We start from the raw sequence: 26,734 nt of genomic DNA, 5'->3' as shown, positions 1-26,734 counted from the left end.
AGCAGTTCTGTACCAAGATTAGGAGAGATGGGGAACACATCTTAGAAAGCTGCTATTAAACATAAGGAGATGACAGCGTGAACCACAGTAATTCTATAGAATGGGAGGGGAAAAGGTAGACTGAAAGACGAGGTCAAAGATAGATTAGAATTAAGAAGAAAGAAAGAAAGGAAAATCAATGTAGAGGAGACTAGAATGATGATAGAGACAGGAATAATAAAAAAAAGTGAGATTAGGATCTTAGAGAATTTGAAGAATTTAGTTATCTTAGACTATAAATTTCAAGAGGCTGAATATACTTTTTTCCCTAGTTCTGACTTTTTCCTGCACAGGACTTCTTGAGAACAGGAAAATATAAAATAAATGGCATATTCTGCCATTTATTCAAGAATAAATAAAAGTAGGGCCTTTACAAATTTGACCCCACAGATCTCAAAATTTTATGAAGTTATAAAGACATGCTTAAAAATTAAGAATTCAAAATATATTTACTTTAAAGCATAAGGCAGTAAACCATTTGCAAACAATCATTATAACAAGCAATTATGATTATACTAAATGTGCTCCTGGAAGCTGGGGGGAAAAAAGCTCTTCCTGTAGAAATGAGAAAAAGAGAAACCTTTTTCTATAACCAAATCATAAAACCACAAAGCTACAACCGATTTTAATAAAAAACAAAAGTGTACCTTTAATGTTCCATCAGCCGAACAACTAGCCAAAAGCTTATCATCTGGTGAAAATCTGCAGTGATTGACTGAATTTGTGTGGCCAAACATGGTATTTCGGCATTCATTTTGATTCAAATCCCAGAGCTATTTGATAAAGATAAAAAGATAACTAAAAAACTAGTACTGAATAAGGTAAAGCTAGAAATCTCATAACATTCACCCTTCCCTCCCATTTAAGCTTTTTCAATCAGAAAAATGTTCAATTCATAGTAATGCAAAGGTGTCCAACACAAAAGTGAACTTGTGATTACCAAGTAATGGGGCAGCCCTTAGATCAGCACCTAAATCTACTAAGGGACCAAAAGCTTACCTAGGCTTTTAGTCTGAGAACTAAGTAACTAAATAATTACTGCTCATTTTAACAAAGTAGTTGGATTATTATTTTATTCAGCTCTCTAAAAAGTAATATGTAAAATAAAATGCTCCCAAATTTTTTTTAGATGTTAGGTTACCCAAACGGTCTTTTTAAGATTTTCCAATGCAAATCTTGAGTCTACTTACTGGGCTAAAATCCACTTATGTTCTAAAAAATGACTTGAAAAGTACAAAGATAACAAAGATAGATATAAATACATTTGATAGGAAATTGAAGAGGCTTGAAGAGCAAGTTAACTAAAACTAAATAAACTTAAAAAAAAGAACAATGGGGAAAAGTGAACATGAACCAGAGAGATCACAAAACTATTACTTATTTTGTTAGGTGTGATAACGGCATGGTACTAGGTTTAAGACCTCAGATATCCACGCTGAAGTATTTTGGGTGCAATGTCATGATAACTGCAATCTGTTATACCATGCTACAGCCAAAAAAAAAAAAAAAAAAAAGGAGGGGAAGAATAAAATAAGATTGGCAAAATATTAATAATAGTAAGATCTAGACAATGGATACCACAAGGGTTTATTATTGTACTCTCTCTTTCTGCATGTGTTTGAAAAGTGAGTAAAATATAAATAAAAAGGGCTATAGTCCTCTCAGGGGATTTATGCTAACTATATTAAACACGGAAGAAGAAATCATCCAACCCCAAAATTAATATTGACAAAAACCCTTTAGAAATGACCAGTGAGATAAGTCCTATTCTTCATACCCATCTCCATCCTAGACTTCTTTATCCTAGTCCTAGATAAATCCTATTTTTCAGGCAAATCGCATAGGGGTAGCTTCAGATTTACATTATTTTCATTGCCTTCTGTTCAAGAGTCACAAGAAGTGAATTCTAATTGTCCACGTGGTAATACAGGTGTGGTATAGCAGATCTTAAAGTAAAATTTGTACTTAATTAAAATTTTTGACTAACCAATAGAACGCATAGATCTCTCTTTGTTCTCACATCCTAGAGCTTTTTGTCTATAATTAAAATGAGGAAAAAATAAACTTCTTCACCCTACAAAATATTCAAAAGAAACACCAAGGGACACCTGGGTGGCTCAGTGGGTTAAGCTTCTGCCTTCGGCTCAGGTCATGATCCCAGGGTCCTGGGATCGAGCCCCGGCATCAGGCTCTCTGCTCAGCAGGGGGGGAGCCTGCTTCCTCCTCTCTCTATCTCTGCCTGTCTCTCTGCCCACTTGTGATCTCTGTCTGTCAAATAAATAAATAAAATCTTTAAAAAAAAAAAGTGCTTACATTTAAAAATAAAAAAAGAAACACCAAAAATTAATCATAAATAATACAGAAGCTGTAGTTTTTTAGAGGTAGATTTATTCAATAGGGTAAAGCATATCTGAGTAAAAATGAGCTATGATTATAAGACTACATTGGTCTGTTATTTTAATCCAATCCAGAGTTTTCAAATTGTGCTATGCAGGCCCCTAGGGATTCCAGAAACATGTCTGAAAGGGACCACTGGGGGGAAATAAGAGAGGGAACAAGAGAGTAGAAAAGCAACCTCAGGGCGCCTGGGTGGCTCAGTCGGTTAAGCAACTGCCTTCCGCTCAGGTCACCATCCCAGAGTCCTGGGATGGAGTCCCACATCAGGCTCCCAGCTCCACAGGGAGTCTGCTTCTCATGCTCTCTCTCACTGTCTCTCTCTCAAATGAGTAAATAAAATCTTAAAAACCAAAAGAAAAAGATATAAAGAAAAGCAAGCTCAGGGGCGCCTGGGTGGATTAGTCAGCTAAGTGTCTGACATCTACTCAGGTCACAATCTCAGGGTCCTGGGACAGAACCCCGCATCAGGCTCCTTGCTTAGTGACTGAGTCTGCTCCTCCCTCTCCCTCTGTTCACCCCCACCCCTTGCTCATGTGCACACAGCCACACATTTCTCTCTTTCCAGTAAATAAATAAAGTCTTTAAAAAACAAAAAATGCAAAACCGCACCCCACTTCAACCAGGGCAATGGGCTTTATCTCTTATACACTGAGCTTCTACGTAAGTTTTCTTTTAATGGGAGGGAAAAAAAAAAAAAAGTTTCTGCTTCCTGAATTGAATGAAGGGGAAAGCCGGGACAATTTTTAATATTTTCTAAAATCTTTTAAAATGATGTATGTAAATGTCAAACACAGAGTCTATGAGGTTTTTCAAACTGAAATGGTTTGCCCAACCCTCCCAAAAATATAATGTCCCTTTGCAAAGATAGTGCAACATTAAAAAAGGGCAGAAACCAAACCAAAACAATCCAAAGTTAGTGAATCTTTCTGGAACCCCATTAAATTTAATCTAGCTATCTTTAATATTCTACTTCAGAGAAAAAAAGATAAAATCTTATAATTTGTAACTATGAAACATTATCAAACATATATGAAATATTTTTGGTTTTAGTTTTATTTTTTTCCTATCAGCATCTTTGTTCCTTTCTCCTAAAAACAGAACTTCTGAATCAAGCCCCACTTACAATTCAAGTACACCTCACCTCACCTCATTTGTCCCATTTCTACATGGCTAAACTTGTAATCTTTGACCAATTCAAGAATTCCATCCTACTGGCCCACGAGGGTTATTTAACAATGAGAATAGAAGCCAAACCAGGTCAAATAGTCTTCTTTAAAATTAAATCTATGGGACCCGGGAAAGAGTATGTTTCTCTTCCTCTGTGACTATAAGCTGTAAGACCCATGTAAGCCAGTAACTGAGAACAGCCGTATTTCCTGCCACACAGAAAGAACATGCCTGAACCAACAAAGAGAGAAACAGAGTCTAAAGATGGAGAGGGGATTAGACTCCAAGACTGTAATTTGAGCTTCTGAAATCAGTTATGCCTAAAGCCATGCTCCCTGTAGACTTTTCAGTGACATGAACCATTAATTTCTTTTTCTTTTTGGCTTAAGCAAGTATGAAAGTTCCTATCACTACAACCAAAAGAAACCTGACTAATAAAAGAGAAAGTTGAAAAAAAAATGTTCTGATGCACCTATCAAATTTGTCTACGTAGTTCTCATTACCCATACTTACTTTAAGGAAGCAGTCACTTGATGCGGTGGCTAAGAGAAGGTACTGACTGTTGCTGGCAAAACAGCAGCAGTTGACTTGCTCTGAGTGCTCCTCATAGATACGTACCAGCTCCCCCGTCCTAGAATTCCAGATCTAAAGAGAAAAGAGAAAATAAAATTTACAACCCCCCCTTAATTACAACCCCCTTAATTCTTCAAAGGAAGAACAGAAGAGCAAACAAATGTGAGCTGTTTTGTGGCCGATCTCCCCAGTTGGACATAAGGCTAATGAGTACCCCCCTTCTCTAAAATATGCCCGTATTTTTCCAGGATGTTTTTTAAAAAATTACTTGCAAATCTACACATATGTCTTTCTATAGGATCATTAGAATCCCGTAAAAAATTACATTCTTCAAGGGCAGGACTGCACGTGGTCACATGAACGACAGTAGATAGAGAAGTACTATACAAGGGATGGAATAATAGACTTTAGATCAGAAGGATTAAGTCCAAGACCTGGCTCTTCCATTTATAAACTGTGTGTCCATCATCAAGTCCTTACTTTGTCTGCTTCACACTTCCCTCCTCGGTAAAAGGAGGATACTTACACCTGTCCTACATAATTCAAGGTACCAAATGAAATAAAGGACAAGCTAAGTTTGCTGCTGATTTCGAGGTATCAATAAAAAGTAAAGGCAGATGGATTGATGAAAAAAATTAAGGCTTTAGATTCTGAGGGAAACCTAGCTTTGAACCCTGGCTCTATTCGTTATCTGTTAATGTGAGCTTGGGCAAATGACTTCATCTCTGAACCTATTTTCTTATCTGCAAAATGAGATCAATTTACTCTTACTCTGCAAGTTGTAGTGAGAAATTGATAATATAATAAAACAAAGGGTGTAGTATAAAGCCTCACACAGTGTTAAATTCCCAAGCAGAAGTAATCATCATTCTAGTCACTACGTAAGACAATAAAGCAGTGTGTTCTGGAAGAAATAAATTACCTAGTCTTAACTGGGCTCTGAACTTTTTAGAGGTATTAATGTCCCTCCCATAGCATTTTCTTTTTTTTTTTTTTTTTTTAAATTTTTAATAACCTCTACACCCATTATGGGGCTCGAACGCATGACACCAAGATGAAGGGCCAAATGCTCTACCACCTGAGCCAGCCAGGCGCCCCATATTTTTTTGTCTTATCGAAGTACTCACAAGAGGTCCAAAAAGTTTAAGTTCTTTTTTTTTTTTTTAAAGATTTTATTTATTTATTTGACAGAGAGATCACAAGTAGGCAGAGAGGCAGGCAGAGAGAGAGGAGGAAGCAGGCTCCCTGCCGAGCAGAGAGCCTCATGCGGGGCTTGATCCCAGGACTCAGATCATGACCTGAGCCGAAGGCAGCGGCTTAACCCACTGAGCCACCCAGGCGCCCCAAAGTTTAAGTTCTTTAACAGACATTTGTGCCTCTTGTTTTTTACTTTGAGTACTCAGAAAACAGAAACACAGTGTTATCTCCTTTTATGCCACATAGCTCTGACTTTGGAAGTATCAAGACTGGCCAACTCCCAAGCGTGACTCAGTAGTGGCTATGGAGTTAATTAACTGGTTGGTTGTAAAGCCACCTAGAGAGTCCAGTCTATCAAGAAGTAATTTTGGGGGGCGCCTGGGTAGCTCAGTTGGGTTAGGAGGCTGCCTTCGGCTCAGGTCATGATCCCAAGGTCCTCGGATGAAGCTCCGCATCAGGCTCCCTGCTCAGTAGACAGCCTGCTTCTCCCTCTCCCTCTGACTGCCACTCTGCCTACTTGTGCTCTCTTTCTGTCAAATAAATAAATAAAATCTTAAAAAAAAAAAAAGTAGATTTTTTTCCAAGGTCCTAATTTGTCTGGACACTCCAAGTGAGTGTAGACCCCAGGAAAACTTCCAAGCCAATTTTCTTTCTCTCAGGTCCAAGCCCCAGCCCATCCAGCCAGTTTTAACACTCCCCCCTTCCTTCCTTCCTTCCTTCCTTCCTCCCTCTTTCTTTCTACCTCTCTTTCTTTCTCCCTTTCTTTCCCTCTCCCTCTCCCCTTTATTTATCTATCTACCTATTTATTTTCAGTACTCCCACCAAGTCAGGATCCACCTTTTTTTTTTCTAAAGATTTTATTAATTTGACAGAGAGACACAGCAAGAGAGGGAACACAGCAGGGGGAGTGGGAGAGGGAGAAGCAGGCTTCCCTCAGAGCAGGGAGCCCGATGTGGGGCTCGATCCCTGGACCCTGGGATCATGACCTGAGCCAAAAGAAGACACTTAACGACTGAGCCACCCAGGCACCCCAGGATCCACCTCTTTTTAAAAAGCCTGAAGCGAGGGTCCCTTGAGTCGGTCAGTCAGTTGGGCATCTGACTCTTGATTTCAGTTCAGGTTATGATCTCAGGGTCATAAGACTGATGCCCAAGTCAGGCTCCACAGTCTGAAGCCTGCTTGGGATTCTCTCTCCCTTCCCCCTCCTTTCCACTCTCATGTGCACAGGCTCTCTAAAAAATAAAAAATAAATAAAAATTTTTTAAAAAACCTGAAGTGAGGTGATTGGGGTGCCTGAGTGGCTCAGTTGGTTAGGCATCTGACTCTTGATTTCAGCTCAGGATTGTGAGCTGAACCCAGCATCAGGATCCACACAGTGTGAAGCCTGCTTAAGAGCCTCTCTCTCCCTCTGCCCCTCCCCCACCCCGCCCTCCCCACTCCACCTCAAAAAAAATCTGGGTTGCACTTCACAAAGTATGTATTTTACTACAGGAATCCAATCTCAGACAGTATGTCTGTGCAGCAACACTTCCAATCACAATGCCCTCAAAGATTCTAACTGATATATACCCATAGACCTATGAATAATAAACAGTAGGCATATTCATTAATTTATAATTGCTTTTCCCAGCTATATGGTAAATATCTCTGGCTGAGAAACCTATGCATTTTTGCTGGTGCTTAAAAATAGACACTATTAATTTGCAGTGGCTAAAACCTGGCATGCCTCACATTAGTAGATCAACAGGCAAGAGTCCTTTACCCCCACTTAGACTAGTCATTCTACTATGGAAAAAGAAAATGAATTCTATGGTAACTACAACTCAAGTGAAAAATATTTCCCTACCTTGATTTTTTTATCCACTGAGCAGGTTGCTATAAACCTGTCATCTGTAGAGAATGCACAGCAAAGCACTTCATCCTCATGAGCCTTGATCTCTAGCAGTTTTTCTCCTGTTTCAGCTTTGAACACCTGCACAAGCAACAATAAAATCCTTTTACCATAAACTAATGGCCACCATTTGATAAAAATCTTTCTTTAAAAGATCTTAATCCATATTATTTTGCAGTATAAATGAACCTTGGCAAAAACCACTCCAAAAAGCAGAATATATGTCAGAATGTATATGCCTTAACATCAAGAACTATCTCTTATTAAATGTTTGTAATATCAATAAAAAGAGTCAGCAGAGTACAGCTTCAGTTCTTGAGGTTAGTTTGGCAAAATTCTTTTTTTCTTTTCTCTTCTTTTTTTTTTAAGGTTGGCAAATTCTTAATCAGACCATTTCCTTCGATCTGTTTTCTTTCTGGGTCTCAAAAGCCAAAATTAATAAAATTAGTAATAAAGCACATATACAAAAATAAGGTTTATAGTCACAATCTTACAAAGACTAAACCTAATCTAAATATCAAAGTTTTAACTAACTGATTCTGTTCCCTTCAAAATTTAAAGAAAAGCACTCATTCACATATTCCAAAAACAAACAAGAACTTAAATTCCTTCAAAGCACCTTAGGAAATAATATAGTCTGATTCCTATTTATAGTCAGAAATCTGTGTCTGAACCTGTCATAAAATAGGTATTTTACTTACTCACTGTTTTTTAATCAGAGCCCTGTTCACTGTGCTAGAGAGTCTTTATGTCTTTTAACAATTTGCATTTCCTCATTACTCTTAGAGGGCACTTGGATGACAGTAACTGATTGCTGGGGTAAAAGGTACTTTTCTGTAACTAGGCAACTTTAAAACTATGAAAACACACAACCATATCTTTTAAATTTCCAAAAAAAGCCTTTCATAAAATGTTCAGGAGACTTGGATTTCTCTATTTCTAATGGAGAAATTTTCTTCAATTTTAGAATTTAAATATATTCTAATATGCACAGTATTGGGTACATGCCTCTTTCAATTTTTCTCAAGAGAGATGTTTTACCTGTAAGGTTTTATCAACTCCACAAGAAGCTATTCTTTGACCATCCTCAGAAAAGCAAGCATGGTAAACAGCATCTGTATGGGGACGGACAACTAAGCGGGAAAGATTCTTGATGTTTTTTTTGTTTCTACGTACAAGGAAAAAATGAACAGGAACCTAATAAGTAAGAGTAAAAGTAATTTCTTTTTCAGTTATAAAGTAAACTGTCTTTTAACATTGTTGTGTTGCCAAAAATACAAAATTCTTAAAATTAAGTTACCACCATGTAAATGACAGCACAGATCTCCTGAAGGAAAAAAGTATTATGAAAGTGACTTTTTTAAGAGAGATGCTACCCTATATAAAGCAACCTGTCAGGTGCTGCAAATGTCACTGAGTTGGGAGAAATCTAACTAATCAAATACATGTTGCTTTCTATTTTCCTTGGATATATTAATGATAACATGTGCAGAGAAAACATTATTTAAGGATACCTTAAAAAAAATCTCCATTGTTTTTAAAGGGAAAGAAACTGACGGCTGGCTCTGTCAGTTAAGCAACCTGACTCTTAATTTCGGCTCAGGTCATGATCTCAGGGTTGTTGAGATTGAGCCGAGCATAGGGCTCCCACTGGCCATGGAGCCTGCTTGAGATTCTCTTATATACACATAGAATCATTTAATCTCCTCAGTGCTATGAAAGAGCACTATTATGTGAGAGAAGCTGAATAACTTTCCCTGGTTATATACAACCAATAAAGCAGAGGAGGGAGCTCCTGGGTGGCTCCTGGGTGGCCTTCAGCTCAGGAAACAAGCCTAGGGTCCTGGGATCAAGCCCCACATTGGGCTCCCTACTCTGGAGAGTCTGCTTCTCCTTCTTCCTCTGCCTGCTGCTGCCCCGCTGTGCTTGCTCTCTGTCAAATAAATAAATATTTTTTTTAAAAAGCAGAGCTGGGTTTCAAGCCCAGGCAGCCTAGAGCCAAAGTCTGTTAATTTTAACCTCCAAACTATTCTAAACTACAGAATGTATGGACTAGTAACAGAGAAAAATAGGCCATCACCATGAAGTGAAACAAATGCTATGATATAAAGTGAGCAAGTATTCCAGAATACAGACAGATTTATCCTAGCTTCAACGAATTAGGGAAATCATGTACAGCAACCTATTTGGAAAGAGGGCCCAGGACTTATAAATACTGCAGATATCAACCTACAGTTCAATTCAGATAAATTATATATGTGAAAAGACAACCATTCATGTTCATTATTTCTAGCTGTAAGAAAAATGTGGCATATAGAAGGTGCATGGAAAATAAAGCTAGACAGACCCAAGAATTAAATTTTATTCAACAAGCCACACGAGCTTAGTCAAATCTCAACAACTCCGTGCCTCAATTTTCTCATTTGTAAAACAGACCAAATAATATTTACCTTCTAAGGTTTGAAGGTAAAATGAATAATGTGCGCATATCTTATATAACAGGCATTAAAAAGATGAGTTAACTCTCTCCTTTTTCTAATTGATAAGATTAAGGCAAGAGCAAAATTGAACAGTCTATTTTAGGAGCTAGAACAATAAAAATTCAATGCAAGTTTAATCAGGGCTATGTGAACGGCAAAGGGCTAATCACTTTATATCTAATATCTCATTTCAATCTTCACAAAAATAATACCTCAAAGTATTGCTATCTCTATTTTATATATGAAAAAAAGAACAAACCATAATTTATTCAAAATCACAAAACTCTCAGGTTTCAGAACTGAGACTCAAATCAGTGTCTGTGACTTCAAATCCAATGTTCTTCACTAATAAACTGAGTTATAATAAGTAAACCATTTGGTGTTATTATTTAGTACGACTGGTCAAAATGCCTACAGGCAAGCATCTATTTCTACGGACTCTTTGGAAATACATATTTCTCCTATACTCACTTCTCCAGAACTTTTCAATAACTAATAATGCTTATTAAAAGTTCCAGCCCTTTCCAAAGTAGTTAAATCTTCCTGGAGTGAACTTATTCACTACCTGAAAAATAATGACACAGTTAGCACTCCACTCCCTTTGTTTCTTTTTTTTTTTTTTTTCTTTTTTTCCCCTCCTTTGGTTTCTCTCCTAACCTACTTACATCCACTCCAGATAAAGCACTCCGTGATCGACCTCCTGCTTGGCCTGCAGCTTAGCTTGCTGATAAACTTCTGAAGTTTCTGGTTCACAGAGACCAAGTTGTACAATATTAGGAAACGGCTGTCGTCCAAGAAGATGTCCATTTAAAGATAAAAATTCCTGGAAATTTTCACAGACTGCACAATCCTATGAACAAACTGAAATCTCTTAGAAATATAACCAGAACCAAGATCTGACATTTTTCTGTTTCTGTGATCTTGTCACTTTAAAGGCTTAAACGAGATATTCTCTATGTGAGCTAAAATTAAATAGCCAGCTATTAGATAACAAATATATGGTAACCCTCTCCAAATTTTTAAACATAGTGTAAAAATCTCTTTATCCAAGTGTTACTTTCTTAATACATTCTTGTATTAAAAAAACAAAAAACAAAACAACCCAGTTGGACACTACTTTCTCAACTTTCAAACCTCAACCCCATCTACATTCCCAGGAGGCTAGGAAGCAAAATAATTAGAATCGTCAGGAGTTAAAGTGAGGAAATTCTCTCTCTTTGTCCCTTTTATCCTGCTCATCCCCACTATTAAACCTAGAATTAAATGACAAAATGAGATGCCCTTTAAGAACTTGTTTTTCCTACTAATTATACCTTTTCATCCAATATATGCCTGTATTCCACAAATTCATGAATCAGATGAGCAGGGCCTACAAGTTCAGTTTTTGCTTTAATCCAATCCAAGGAAAACATTAAAGCACAAAGTTCCTTAAAAAAAAAAAAAAAAGAGGCTACAGTTAAAGACATCAAAGAATTTTAACTATACCACCCTTTTCCTTTTTTTTTTTTAATAAAGATTTTATTTGGGGCACCTGGGTGCTCAGTGGGTTAAGCCTCTGCCTTCAGCTCAGGTCATGATCCCAGGGTTTGGGATTGAGCCCCGCACAGGGCTGGCTCTCTGCTCAGCAGGGAGCCTGCTTCCCCCTCTCTCTCTCTGCCTGCCTCTCTGCCTACTTGTGATCTCTCTCTCTCTCTGTCAAATAAATAAACAAATAAATCTTAAAAATAAATAAATTTTAAAAATTAAGATTTTACTTATTTATATTAGAGACAGAATAATCGAGAGAGAGTGAGAGTGCGCGTGCACGCACGCACAAGCCAGGGTAGGGGGGGAGCAGAGGGAGAAGCAGATTCCCAGCTGAGCAAGGAGCCCGACGGGGGGTTTGATCCCAGGACCCTGAGACCATGACCTGAGTCAAAGGCAGAAACTTAACCAGCTGAGCCCCCAGGTACCCCTACCATCCTTATCCTAACACTACTGAAAGAAACTTAGCAGATAACTAGAATTCAAGGACAAAAAGGAAGCTATTTTAAAAGGAACCAAAGAAACATAAAATGGACCATACACCTTAAATGAAAATAAATTTTACTGGATTAAAACTTAAATATAAAATAAAAAACCTCAAATAATTCTAGAAGATACAGGCAAATTTTTTGTGACAGTAGGATGAAGGAAATGTTTGTAAACATGACACCAAAGCAAAAGTACAAAAAAAAAAAAAAGCAAGAGAGATGTGCACTTAACTACATAAAAACTCAAAAACTTTCAATACAGTTGAAAATAATATAAATAAAATTTGACAAAAAATAAAAATATTTATTTACAACACATATGATAGATGAGGGCTTAATATTTTTTATGGAAAATTCTAATAAAATAAGAAAAACACCTCAACAAAAAAAAAATAGGTAAAAGCAATGGATAAGACTCAATGCACACAATAAAAAGTACAATTGGCCAAAAACCTCCCCAGTAATCTAAATGAAACAAGAAAGATTCAGCATTCTTTAATATCACATTTCTAGGAATGCCTGGGTGGCTCAGTCAGTTAAGCATCTGCCTTCAGCTCAGGTCATGATCCAGGGTCCTGGGATCAAGTCCAGCACCAGGCTTCTTACGCAGCAGGGAGCCTGCTTCTCCCTCTGCTTGCCTCTCCCCCTGTGTGCTCTCTCTCTCTCTGACAAATAAGTAAATAAAATCTTTAAAAAAAAATCAGATTTCTAAAGACTAAAAGCAGTAATAAGAATATTAACTGGGGGCACCTGGGTGGCTCAGTGGGTTAAAGCCTCTGCCTTCGGCTCAGGTCATGGTCCCAGGGTCCTGGGATCAAGCCCCGCATCAGGCTCTCTGCTCAGCGGGGAGCCTACTTCCTCCTCATTCTCTGCCTGCCTCTCTGCCTACTTGTGATCTCTGTCAAATAAATAAAATCTTAAAAAAAAAAAAAAAAAAAAAGAATATTAGCTGGAGTCAGAGAAAATTAACACTCTCATATACTGTTGATAGTGATATAACTCAGAGCATGCTCCTGGAGGACAGTTTGGTAATCTGTATTAAAATTCTAACTGTAGTCATGATCCCAGGGTCCTGGGATCCAGCCCCACATCAGGCTCTCTGCTCAGCAGGGAGCCTGCTTCCCCCCTCTCTCTGCCTGCCTCTCTGCCTACTTGTGATCTGTTTGTGAAATAAATTAATAAAATCTTAAAAAAAAAAATTCTAACTGTATATACCATTTGACCTAGAAATTACACTATATGTCCTAAGAAAATAATCAGACAAGTGTGCTTAAGCAATCTAACTTTCCATAAGCCAACTGATCAATATACAATGAAATAGTATGCAGCTTCAAAAAATTTTTCACTCTATATAAACTGATGTAAAAAGATGACCATGAAATACAGTTAGATTGGGGGGGGAGAGAAGAGATATAAGACTATTTCCATTATGATCCTATTTTGGGTTTAAAGAAGAAGGATGTGGGGGTGCCTGGGTGACTCAGTTAAGTCTCTTGACTCTTGATTTCGGCTGAGGTCATGATCTCAGGTTTGTGGGATCGAGCCCTGCATTGGGCTCTGCACTGGGCATGGAGCCACCTTGGGATTCTCTCTCTCCCTCTGAGCCTCCCCCTGCTCACACACACACCCTCTCTCTCTAAAAAATTATAATTAAAAAAAAAAAGAACAAGCATGTGTATCTGAGCAGCAAAACAATCTGGAAAACTATACACAAAGGCATTAGCAATAATGGTCATTTTCACTTTCTTTTTAGTTTTTTTCCTACATTTTTCTAATGAAAAAACCTTTAAAAATTAGAAATTATCTTTAAAAATCAGGAAAAAGGGCTTTTAAAAAAGCAAGAAGAAACTGAATTCCTGTCACATTATCATACATACCAAGTTTTAAAAATATGCATTGACTCAACAATCCCACTTCAAAAAATTTTCAAAGGAAATAATGTAGGTGCAAAGACAAACAACCAAACAACATTGTTCGTTACAGCATAATAAAGGCAAAAAACTGAAAACCTAAATGTGCAACAATTACAGCTTAAGTAAATTTGGCACAGATATTTACTGGAATACCTTCATTCCAACGTATAGATTTTCTTTTAAGATTTTATTTATTTATTTGACAGACAGAGATCACAAGTAGGCAGAGAAGCAAGCAGAAAATGAGGAGGAAGTAGGCTCCCCGCTAAACAGAGAGCCCACTGCGGGGCTGGATCCCAGGACCCCGGGATCATGACCTAAGCCGAAGGCAGAGCCTTTTACCCACTGATCCACCCGGGCTCCCCAGATTTTTTTTTTAATAAAGATTTTATTTATTTATTTGACAGAGAGAGACTCAGCGAGAGAGGGAACACAAGCAGGGGGAGTGGGAGAGGGAGAAGCAAGCTTCCCACAGAGCGGGGAGCCCGATGCAGGGCTCTATCCCAGGACCCTGGGATCATGACCTGAGCAGAAGGCAGCCACCTGATGGCTGAGCCACCCAGGCACCCCCAATGTGTAGATTATTAAACATGAACTATATTTTGCTAGGTGAAATAAACAGAGTACAATAATACACCGTTTTTTCAACCAAATGGTAACATATCCAAGCATAGATAAATTACTTAAAGTACATATGGTTTTCAAAAATGTAAACATTTTGAATAGTTGGTAGCCCTGATTTCAAATATCATCTATATGGTGGTAATTCTCAAATTTTATTTTTAGTCCATAATGTTCCCCCAGAAATCCAGATTCATATATCCAACTACATACTCATTATTTCGTCAGATGTCTTAATATGTATGAGACAGTATATTCAAAATTATTTCCCCCTAAAAAATACTCAGTCTGCCCACAGACACTCCAATCTTAGTTCTGGGTGACTCCATTCTTTCTGTTGTGCAAGTCTGGAATGATCTTATAATGTACACAAAATCCATCACAAATCATGATTCTACATCATCACTTTCTCCTTCCATGCTGAGCACTTACTACTCCCAAGATAGTATATATTTACTCGTTCCCTAGTAGTATAAATTTACTTGTCTCCCCACAGAATGTAAGCTCAATGAGAGAAGGGACTTTGTGCCTATGGCATATCCTCACAATGAAGAATAATACACCAGCACCTAACAGGCACTCAATAAATACTTGCTGAATAAATGAATATAATTTCCCATTCTCCATTTCCTCTCAAAGCCTAAAAATACAAATCCATACTGCCCAAAAAGGAAAGCTATTGGTAAGTAGAGAATGAATTTTTAGGAGGTTCATGTACTACACTTACCAAGGTTATCTTTTTAAATCACTGTAGGTAAAAATTGTAAGAAAAAAAAATACTTACATAGGCTATAATCCTATTTTTACTAATAAAAGAAAATTCCAAACACAGGATGAAATATAAGTGAGATAAAAATAATAATTTTGGGGGCGCCTGGGTGGCTCAGTGGGTTAAGCCTCTGCCTTCAACTCAGGTCATGATCTTGGGGTCCTGGGATTGAGCCCCGCATCGGGCTCTCTGCTCAGTGGGGAGCCTGCTTCCCTCTCTCTCTGCCTGCCTTTCAACCTACTTGTGATCTCTCTGTCAAATAAATAAAATCTTAAAAAAAATAAATAATACTAATTTTTTAATTTTTATTTATTTATTTTTTTAGGGCACTTGAGTGGCTCAGTCAGTTAAATATCTGCCTTTACCTCAGGTCATGATCTTGCGGTCCTGAGACTAAGTCCCATGTCCCAGGCACCCTGCTCTGCAGGGAGTCTTCTTCTCCCTCTGCTCCTTTCCCACTCATTCTCTCTCTCTCTCTCTCACTCAAATAAATAAATAAATAAATTTTTAAAATAATAATGATAATTTTTAAATGGGTCACCTTACTTTGTGCATATTGGCACTACCCATGTGGTAGGCCAGAAAATTGTACCAATACATGCAGTCCTCCTGATCTGGTGAAAGAGTATGTGGCTGGTAATGTTTCTGGAACTGAGTGATTATTTTCTTATGTAGATTCTGAAACCCAAATGAAACATGTTAGAAGACAGAAACAATTTCATAACCTAAGCATCACAGTAACTATAGTGTACAAAGCTATTTAAAAATGTACAGAGAATCTACCCACAAAATACTAATTACAAAAGGAAAAAATTAGTAGCTTTTTAGTGGAGAAACTAGCAGATACCACTTTAGCCAAGTGATCAACATTACCATCACTGACAAGAAGACATACCGACACCCTAATATGATGCCTTGAGGACACAATGACTTCTGTAGTTTTCTTGCCAAACACATATAACTTTAATCTTGTCATGAGAAACCATCAGATAAAATTAAATTTCAATTTAATTTAAACTCAAATTTAAACCCAAACTAAGGGACATTATACAAAATAACTGGCTAGTACTCTTCAAAAGTGATGATGAAAGATAAGAAAAGCAAAGAATTTTCATAGATTTAAGGAAACATGACAATTACATGCAATATGGGATTTTGATCTGAACCACAAAAAGGGCATTAGAGGGAAAGCTAGCAAAATCTAAATAAAATTTGTGGGTAGGTTAACAGTATTCTATCATTGTTCATTTTCTGGCTTTAATAACCATATTACAGTTATGTAAGATGTAAACAATGGGGGAAGTTAGATGAAGGTACATGCATAAAACTCTCTATGCTGTTTTGCAACTTTTCTATAAGCCTAAAATTATTTCAAAATAAAAACATTTTAAAAACGTACAGAGATGCAAGTACCTGAAGCTGGTTACGATTCTTCTCTATAAGGAAATCTACTTGAAGATCATGTAAATAATAACAAAATGATTTTCCATTCCGATCACAAAATAAGAGAGACTTATTAACAAACTCCTGCAGTATGTCTTCAACTTCTTCAGTTTCCATGTCCCAGAGAATACATAACACCTAGAAATCATTGTAAGCATTTAATATACCACAAAACTACAATGACCAGGATTGCAGATAAGGTGTTAACATACACACACACACATGCACGCGCACGTGTGCGCACACAAAAATCATATCTTAAAGCCCAGAAAAACTGTATCTCCATTTCATATGAAGAAGCTCAACTATTCATCAAGATAGAAAAGAGAAGGGGCACCTGGGTGGCTCAGTGGGTTAAAGCCTCTGCCTTCAGCTCGCCCTGATCCCAGGGTCCTGGATCAAGCCCTGCATGGGGCTGTCTGCTCAGCAGGGAGCCTGTTTCCTTCCTCTCTCTCTGCCTGCCTCTCTGCCTACCTGTGATCTCTGTCAAATCAATAAAATCTTTAAAAAAAAAAAAAAAAGATAGAAAAGAGAAGAAGTCAGATGCTTCTCCAGCCTCACTAGAACTGAGAATAGGAAATAATCTGAGTTCAATAGCAAACCCATGACGGAGACTAAGGGCAGTGGGATTACATTCTGTGACACAGGGTCTTAACCTTTCTTTTTTTTTTTTAAAGATTTTATTTATTTGACAGAGAGAGATCACAAGTAGGCAGAGAGGCAGGCAGAGAGAGTGGGGGAAGCAGGCTCCCTGCTGAACAGAGTGCCCAATGGGGGGCTCGATCCCAGGACCCTGAGATCAGGACCTGAGCCAAAAAGAGGCTTAACCCACTGAGCCACCCAGGCGCCCTGGGTCTTAACGTTTCAGTATCATCTGTAACAACATCCTTAATAACATATCAAAAGTGACATGCCATAAATATCCAAGGACAAGGTTTCTCTGTCCTTCTATTACCTTTGTAGGCACCTTAACATCCTTCTGAAGGATGGAAAGATCTGTGTAATAATCTTTGATGTCCTCTCTGAGCATTTCAACACTTATAGACATGGCTTCATCCAGAGCCTCATAATCATAAGATGAAGATTTCCTTATTCTCTTAAATTGCTTATTCTGAAGTTGCCTGAGGTAGTAATCCCAACGGTTGGGAAAATCACGTAAAAGTGCACCAATTAAAGACACTACAAGAGGAGAACCTAAAAACAGAACAAAACAAAACAGCAAAGTCACTGTATTAATACTGTCTCATTTTAAAATTACCACTAAGAATCACTTTATTCTTAAAAAAACAATTTCTGCTGCAAGTTATCCAAAGCCTTAAAATATTTATAACACTTAGATTCACTTTAGATATTTCTTCTAAGGAAGTCATTAGAAGTAAGAAATACTTCCTATAAGGATATTCATCACAGCATTATTTAAAATAGAAAAATCTTAAACAATAACAGAAATGACTGAATAAATTGAAGTCACCACAATATTATGCCATTGGTAAATTTTTTCAAAAGATAATTAATGACATGAGAATGTTCAAAATTTGCTTATGAAAAGGCAAGATTCAAATTAAGTATACCCTTGTAATCTCATTATTTTTTTCAAAGTTTTTTTTTTTGTTTTGTTTTTAAGATTTTATTTCTTTATTTGACAGGCAGAGATGACAAGCAGGCAGAGAGGCAGGCAGAAAGAGAGAGGGGAGGAAGCAGGCTCCCCACTGAGCAGAGAGCCCTATGCGGGGCTCGATCCCAGGACCCTGGGATCATGACCTGAGCTGAAGGCAGAGGCTTTAACCCACTGAGCCACCCAAGAGCCCCTTCAAAGTTTTGTATGTCCTAAAAGACTGAAAGGAATACTCTTTATTATTTTTTATTATTTCACTATTTTTATATTATTATTTTAATATTTTTATATATTTTATATATTTATATATAATATATTATATTAATATTTATTATATTTATATATAATAATATATTATATTAATACTTATTATATTTTACTGTTGTTTATTAATATTATATATTATTATTTATTATTATTATTTAAATATTTACTTGACAGTATTGTCTGACAATTGTCTGACAGACAATACTGTCTGTCAAATAAATAAATAAAATCTTTAAAAAAAAGAAAGAAAGAAATACTCTCATGGGGCTAATAATAACCAAATGATGGGTAATTTCTTTTTATTGCTTCACACATTTTTTAAATGTTTCAAAATGGACATGCATCACCTTTATAAAGAATACAAATAACATGTTCTTTTCTAACATATTTCTTAAGTCCGTTAACTCAATTGGAGTGCCTGGGTGGCTCAGCAGGTAAAGCATCTGACTCTTGGTTTCTGCTAAGATCTCGATCTTAGGGTCTTGAGACCAAGCCTTGGGCATGGCTCCCCACTGAGTGGGAAGTCTGCTTCCCTTCTACCTCTGCCTTTGCCCCCACCCCTTTATGGGCATATACACACACTATCTCTCTCAAACAAATCTTTTTTTAAAAAAGGCAATTAGCTCAAAACCAAGTAGCTATTCAATGGCAAAAAGAAACAACAAGGTCTACTTAATTATTAACAAGAGTGGAAGAATACAAGAGCTGACAGATGTGACGCTATAAAATTTTTAATTTCTGTATGTCAAATACAACTGAAATTAAAAAGCAGACAAAAAACTAGGAGAAAATATTTGCAAAAATATGGCAAAGAGCTAATAGCTTCAATAGTTAGAATGCCTAAAAATCAATAAAAAATACTGCTATCAATAAGAAAAATTCAATCAAGGGTAATTTCTTAAAATGCAAATACTCAATAAACCAGTAAAAAGTTTAACTTCACTAATAAAAAATGCAAATTAACAGGACAACACCAGTTTTCACCTACACAATTAGATATTATTTTTATAAAATCCCAACCAAAAACACATAAAACTCTGATTCTCACTGTATTTTTTATTCTTTGGCAGAAGTTATCCGTCTTCATCTAATCTGTCCCAGTAACATATTATGGTTGTTCATTAAATATTATTTTAATGAATAAATGAATACCAAAATATTATTATCTATGTAGGGTGTCGGAGTAGAACCTAAAACACTAAATATCCTAGTAAATTTTCTGGATATTCATGTACTAAACTATCATATTCACTAGCTTACTTTACAAAAGGGAAAATTAATACCTATAACTTCCTCATACACAAAATAACCATACCTTTACATTCCTTTATAATACTATGAGCTTGTTCTGGCAAATCTGCTTTCTTCATATTAACAAAAAGGGATAAAATTTCAAGTCCTTTTTCTTTTCCTAAGCCACTCTCCACAGAGACTACATATTTAGGACCTGCAACAAAATCACAAAATATAGTAAGTAATTTGGTTTGAATATATTTAAATGTAACTGAATTAAACCATGAAGTAAAAAGTAAATTAATCCTCACCCATTACTGAATCTGTAACGCTCTTGTCCCTGGTTGTAAGAAGAATTTGACACTGATTGTCAAAAGCTTTTAATACCCAAGGATCCCAAACATCATCCAAGATCAACAGAGACCTAATTTAAAAAAATTGTATTTAATCACTAATGACATTACTTGAAGCCTCTTTTTAAAAAACTATGATGCCACCAAAGCCTTAAAATTTACAAAATAAAGATGTCTATTTCATGGCTCTTCCTCTTTTCTTTGCTATATTCCTTTCACAATATACTGAACCAAATAAGGAAAAAAAAGTTAGAGACCTTCCTCTTTTCCCACCCCAAAACAATGAATGCATTTTTTTTAATTTTTTTTATTTGACAGAGAGAGACACAGCAAGGGAGGGAACACAAGCAGAAGAAGTGGAAGAGGGAAAAGCAGGCCTCCCACTGAGTAGAGAGCCCAGTGCTGGGCTCACTCCCTGGACCCCTGGATCATGACCTGGGCCGAGGGCAGATGCTTAACGACTGAGCCACCCAGGTGCCCCAATGAATGCATTTTGAAGTTAGGGAACCTATAAAAAGTGAACTGTGTGTATCATGTAGATATTAAAAATTGGTTGCCAAGTGCCTTAAAAGAAGTATCCAAGTAATGAGATTTTTCTAATTCAGTCTAAATCAGTCTTAAAGCCACTAAAACTAAATGAGAACTGGGCTCAGGTTAGCATTAGAATCAATCATATAACAGTAACGATATTTGACCACCTTTTACCTATAAAACTAGCATTTTCATATATTCCAACCAGATACAATGCACTAGCAAGAATATTACCCTTCATTTGGTACACTAGCATGGTTTTTTTTCCCATCCATAAATCACTTTGTTTACTCCTAATGACAAAAAAAAAAAAAAAACCTCTGCGAATTCTTGGTCTCTCCAAAAAGTTTTTTGAACTCAGCAGAACAGATGGAGAAAAATACAACTAATACAACTAAAAGCTGATAGCATAATTATATACTAGCATTTTTATCCTAATGGCACACTACTTCTGTGCACTACAAAAAAAGATTCTGGGTACACATACAGCGTAGAAAATTGCAAAAGCACAAACCAAAATGCTGCAGAGAGAGAACCAAAAAGAATGACTTTATATGCCATGGTCTGATACATCTGATAGTATTTACAATATTTTCCTAAGTACAAATCACTTTTATTTTCGCCGAGAAGGAAAGTGGGGCTAGTAAAAAGTTACTGCAAAAGAAAAGAGGTAATATTTAGTGGTCTTGAGGCTCCTGGAGGGTTCAATTGGTTAAGCATCTGACTCTCGATTTCAGTTCAGGTCATGATCTCAGGTACATGAGATCGAGCACCACGTAGGGCTCCATGCTGGGTACGGAGACTGCTTGAGTTGTTTTCTCTCTCGCTCCTTCCCCACCTCTAACAAAAAAAAAAAAAAGAAAAAAAAAAAAAGAAAAACATAGTACTCTCAATGCCATTTGCTCCAGGAAAATCAGTACCAGGGGCTACCAAGGGGAGGGAGCAATAAAAGAGGGGCCTGGAAGAGAAAGAAGCCAGAGGGAAAGGAGCTTGTCCTCTGCAGAATCACCTAAGAGGCTTTTCTCAAATTACTACCCTCATCCCTCTGGTATTAATCCCCTTACCAATTTAAGAATCACTGCCATACTCAGCCACTGCTACATATGAAAGTGTACTGCATCGTCAGCTGCACAGAGGCCATTAAAAAAAAGTTAAGAGCCATTACCTAATTCTCACACAATTTACTGCTGAACTATCAAGGAAGGCTTTATTCATCTTTGTACTTGCAGCACTTGACCCAGAACCTGGCACAACACTCATGTTGGTTAAATGAACCAATGAAAGAATGGCTGTTAGATCAGGGAAATCGAGAGGTTGACCAAATCCCAGCTGATTAACTACTGATGGTTACACTGTTAACACAAGCACCAACTAAGCTACTGTCTCCCTTCTGGCTAATGAAAACTGAAACAGTTGATAACAACGCCTGGCACATAGTCATAATATTTATTGAATGAATGAAAATAAAACTCTTGAAGTTCACAGAAGTACAAGAGTTACATACAAACATACATACATACACACACACACACACACACATACACACACACACACATATATATGATATATATATATATATATATATATATACCCCCCAAAACTAGGACAACACAACAGAAGGGTCCCATTAAATAAATAAACCTTTTACCAGGTGCCTACATTTAGTCTGTCTCTTATTCAGTGTTATCCATTAGAAATAATAGATTCAAGAAACTTCCATTTTCTAGCAAAGACCTCTCACAAACTCACCTACTTAGGAAATACTTCTTGAGCATCTCAGTGGTATATAAGAGACAACACAGTAAGTAGGATGCAAAGAAAAGTAACAATTTCAGGCCAGTGGAAACCATTTTTAAATATAAGACAAAGAACAGCAGAAAAGCAATGCTTTATTCCTAGATCTCTACTAAACAGCAAGAAAAGATATGATGTCCTCAAAATGTCAGTAGTTAAATCTCATTGGGACTTCATGCACCAACTAAATGGACTATCTGTACCTTGGGTGTTTGCGCAGCATGAGAATGCGAAGACGGTCTTTAGCCTCTTCAATATTGAGCGGAAGCCTCTGAGAGAAACTCTCATCTTGATCCAACCGTGTGCAAAGATTCTGCAATTTCATCAGAAGTCCAGATTTGTCCTGTTTCCCAACTGAAACCCAGTGTACACCTCCTGGGAAACAACCTAGTAAAGAAAATAATAATAAACTTAAGGCCTCCTTGGAAAATTTTAATGATAAGTAGCAGATTTGTTCTAATTTTCAATCTCATCCTATCTTCATTTTCTTTTGATTGAAGGTATAAATTTTGCTTGTAGAGTACTGTTGAGCTTTACAACCTCAATATAAGAAAAGCTGAAGATGTGAAGAAAATGAAGTTTGAAGTAAATCTGTTATTTATCAGTTAAAATCTTAACAAACAAAAATTTACAGTCTTAGTCCTAGGTCATCAATGATCACTGGACAACATAGTTTCTCAACCTTAGTACTCTTGACATTATAAGCTAGATAATTTTTTTTTTAAGATTTATTTATTTATGTGACAGAGAGAGCGAGAGATCACAAGCAGGAGGAAAGGCAGGCAGAGAGAGAGAGGGGGAAGTAGGCTCCCCACTGAGCAGAGAGCCCAATGCAGGCCCAGGACCCTGAGATCTTAACCTGAGCCGAAGGCAGAGGCTCAATCCACTGAGCCACCCAGGCACCCCTAAGCCAGGTAATTCTTTATTGTAAGGAAATTTCATACACACTGCAGGATGTTTAACAGTCTCCCTGGCTTCTACCCACCAGATGGTATTAGCATTCTCCCACCCTGGTTATGACAACCAAAGATATCTTCAACCACTTTCAAATGTCCCTTTCAGGTTAAAATCACCTCTGACTGAGAACCACTGATATCCAGGAACACATAACATAGTCATTAGGGTTCTCATACAGAAACTTAAATTAAGAAGTTAGTTTCAAGTCTGGCTCTACTCGTTACCAGCTATGCAATCTTTAGCAAATCATTCAGCCTCACTTTTATTTATTATACTGGAATAAGATTGTTTCCTTTACCTATTTCAGAGTTACTGTGAGAAATTAACGATACACGTGAATTTGCTAAGTTAACTGTAAGGGGTTAAAACAGACAGGATTATTAGTGATATGGATCTTAGAGCACCTTGCAAACATTAAGCTCTGAACTAGTAGGCACCATATAAGAATGGACGTTGTTATTATTGTTACTATCAACTGTTATCATTATTATCATTGTTAATTAAGCCACAGTATATCATAAAGTACATATTTTTACTTACATAGGTATCAGGAGCCAAAAATCTTAAGCCTTCATAGACTATACTTAATCAGTTCCCCACATAAATACAAAAAAATGCTAGAGGGGCTCCTATGTGTAAAATTTGGTGAGCAGTAGCATTATTAGAACATATCAGTATCATTAACCATCAAGATATATGTTATGGGGGGTGCCTGGGTGGCTCAGTGGGTTAAAGCCTCTGCCTTCGGCTCAGGTCATGATCCCAGGATCCTGGGATCAAGCACCGCATCGGGCTCTCTGCTCAGCGGGGAGCCTGCTTCCCTCTCTCTCTCTCTGCCTGCCTCTCTGCCTGCTTGTGATCTCTGCCTGTCAAATAAATAAATAAAATCTTTAAAAAAAAAAAAAGATATATGTTATGTGGGGTGCCTGGGTGGCTCAGTGGTTTAAAGCCTCTGCCTTTGGCTCAGTTCATGATCCCAGAGTCCTAGGATCAAGCCCCACATCAGGCTCTCTGCTCAACAGGGGGCCTGCTTCCCCCTCCCCCTCTGCCTGCTTCTCTGCCTACTTGTGATCTCTGTCAAATAAATAAGTAAAATCTTAAAAAAAAAAAAAAAACAAGATTTATGTTATGTGATTGTAAATAATATAAGAAAAAGCAAAAAAATAGTGGTGCCTGGGTGGCTCAGTGGGTTAAAGTCTCTGCCTTCAGCTCAGGCCCTGATCCCAGGGTCCTGGATCAAGCCCTGCATGGGGCTGTCTGCTCAGCAGGGAGCCTGTTTCCTTCCTCTCTCTCTGCCTGCCTTTCTGCCTACCTGTGATCTCTGTCTGTCAAATCAATAAATAAAATCTTTAAAAAAAGAAAGAAAAAAGCAAAAAAATAGATAAAAAATAAATGAGTTATAATATATCAAAGGAAAACTTATTTACTGGTATTCACAAATAATTAACTACAAAAATCACTATTTTAAAAGTTTAATCATCTAGATTTATATATATGCAAAGATCTATTTATGATATATTTATTGAGCATTATTCTAAGAGTTCTACATATTAACCTATATTTAATCTACATATTAAACTATCAAGCAGACACTATTATTTTAAGCAGGCTCCACGCCCAGCAAGGAGTCCAATGAGGGGCTCAAACTCATAACCCTGAGATCAAGACCTGATCTAAGATCAAGAGACAAATAAACAACTAAGCCACGCAGGCATCCCATAAGCAGAGACTATTATTATCCCAGTTTTACAGAGGAAACTGAGGTATAGGAAGCCTGAGTAACTTGCCCAAGGTTACAGATAATAAATTCAAACCTCCAGAACCCATGCTCAACTTATGAACTATTCTGCCTCCTCAAGGATATTAACTGCAGCATTGTTTGCAACAGAAAAAGCTGGAAACAACTGTAATGTCCATCTTTTTTTTTTTTTAAGATTTTATTTATTTATTTGACAGACAGAGATCACAAGTAGGCAGAGAGGCAGGCAGAGAGAGAGGGGGAAGCAGGCTCCCCGCGGAGCAGAGAGCCCGATGTGGGGCTCGATCCCAGGACCCTGGGATCATGACCTGAGCCGAAGGCAGAGACTTTTAACCCACTGAGCCACCCAGGCGCCCCTGCAATGTCCATCTTAACCAACTCTTTCCAAGCCTGAGGCAGGCCCAACTAAGGAAGGAAAAAACCTTATATGTAAATGAAGTTTGGAGTGGTAAACAATACTTGACATTTTAATTATTGAAATTAGACTGCCGGAATGCAAACTGGTACAGTCACTAGAAAACAGTACGGAGAGTCCTTAAAACGTTAAAAATAGAACTGCCCTGGGGTGCCTAGCAGGCTCAACTGGTTAAGTGTCTGCCTTATGATCCTGGGTCATGATCCTGAGGTCCTAGGATTGTACTTCCACACTGGCTCCCTGCTCAGTGGATAGTCTGCTTCTCCTTCTCCCTCTGCCCCTACCCACCATTCGTGCTCACTCTCTCCCTCCCTCTCTAATAAATAAATAAAATCTTTTAAAAAAAGAAATTGAACTACTCCATGATCCAGCAATGGCACTAATAGTATTAACCCAAAGAATACAAAAACAGTAATTCAAAAGGATACATGCATGCCTATGTTTATAGCAGCATTATTTACAATAGCCAAGATATGGATTAATGAATGGATAAAGAAGATGTGGTGTATATACACAACGGAATATTTTGCCATAAAAAAGAATTAGATCTTATCATTCGCAATGACATGGAGTTAGCGAATACAATAGTTAGCAATGGACTTAGAGAATACAATGCTAACCGAAATAAATCAGAGAAAGACAAACACCACAAGATCTCACTCCTGTGTGGAATTTAAGAAACAAAACAAATAACCAAAGGGGAAAAAAAGAGAGAGAATGAGATGAACCAAGAAACTGACTCCAAACTATAGAAAACAAACTTTTGACTACCAGAGGGGAGGGAGGGTTGGGGAATGAGTTAAAGAGGTAATGGGGATTAAGAAGTGCACTTGCCCTGGATGATGTATGGAATTACTGAATTGCTATAATGTACACTTAAAACTAATATAACCCTATAAAAAATAAAGTCACACAACCAAAAAAAAGTAAATAAAAAGAGTGGGGGTGCCTGGATGGCTCAGTCAGCTAAGCATCTGGTTTTGGCTCAGCTCTTCATCTCGGGGTCCTGGGATCAAGCCCCACATTGGGCTCTCTGCGGAAGTCTGCTTCTCCCTCTCCCTCTCCTTCTGTTCATGTGCTCTTTCTCTCGCTCACTCTGTCTCTCAAATAAATAAAATCTTAAAAAAAAGAAAAAAGTTACATGTACTTATTGCAATGAGCACCAGGTGATGTACCGAATTATTGAATAACTGTATCACAGATCTGAAACTAATATAATATTGTGTGTTACCTAACTCAAATTAAAATAAAAACCTTAGGGAGGAAAAAAAGAAACTGGGGTGCCTGGTGGCTCAGAGAGTTTAGCAT

At 37.3% G+C, this 26,734-nt stretch overlaps 1 protein-coding gene across 5 annotated transcripts in view; it reads right to left on the bottom strand.

The window, feature by feature from the left end:
- Positions 1-26,734, bottom strand: part of APAF1 (apoptotic peptidase activating factor 1) — a 90,670-nt gene that overhangs the window by 41,758 nt on the left and 22,178 nt on the right. For all 5 annotated transcript variants that reach the window (XM_047740088.1, XM_047740085.1, XM_047740084.1 and 2 more), the window contains exons 6-17: positions 22,499-22,682; positions 19,929-20,041; positions 19,700-19,831; positions 17,458-17,696; positions 16,473-16,640; positions 15,606-15,737; positions 11,058-11,171; positions 10,410-10,594; positions 8,306-8,432; positions 7,220-7,345; positions 4,117-4,248; positions 687-812 (exon numbers count right to left, since the gene is read on the bottom strand). In XM_047740088.1, the coding sequence (XP_047596044.1) occupies positions 687-812; positions 4,117-4,248; positions 7,220-7,345; positions 8,306-8,432; positions 10,410-10,594; positions 11,058-11,171; positions 15,606-15,737; positions 16,473-16,640; positions 17,458-17,696; positions 19,700-19,831; positions 19,929-20,041; positions 22,499-22,682 (1,778 nt within the window). The remainder of the gene's footprint in view (positions 1-686; positions 813-4,116; positions 4,249-7,219; positions 7,346-8,305; positions 8,433-10,409; positions 10,595-11,057; positions 11,172-15,605; positions 15,738-16,472; positions 16,641-17,457; positions 17,697-19,699; positions 19,832-19,928; positions 20,042-22,498; positions 22,683-26,734) is intronic.

Source organism: Lutra lutra, chromosome 8 (assembly GCF_902655055.1).
Source record: "Lutra lutra chromosome 8, mLutLut1.2, whole genome shotgun sequence".
NCBI lineage: Eukaryota > Metazoa > Chordata > Mammalia > Carnivora > Mustelidae > Lutra > Lutra lutra.
The sequence above is the reverse complement of the archived record's forward strand: the minus strand, read 5'-3'. Positions and strand labels throughout refer to the sequence as shown.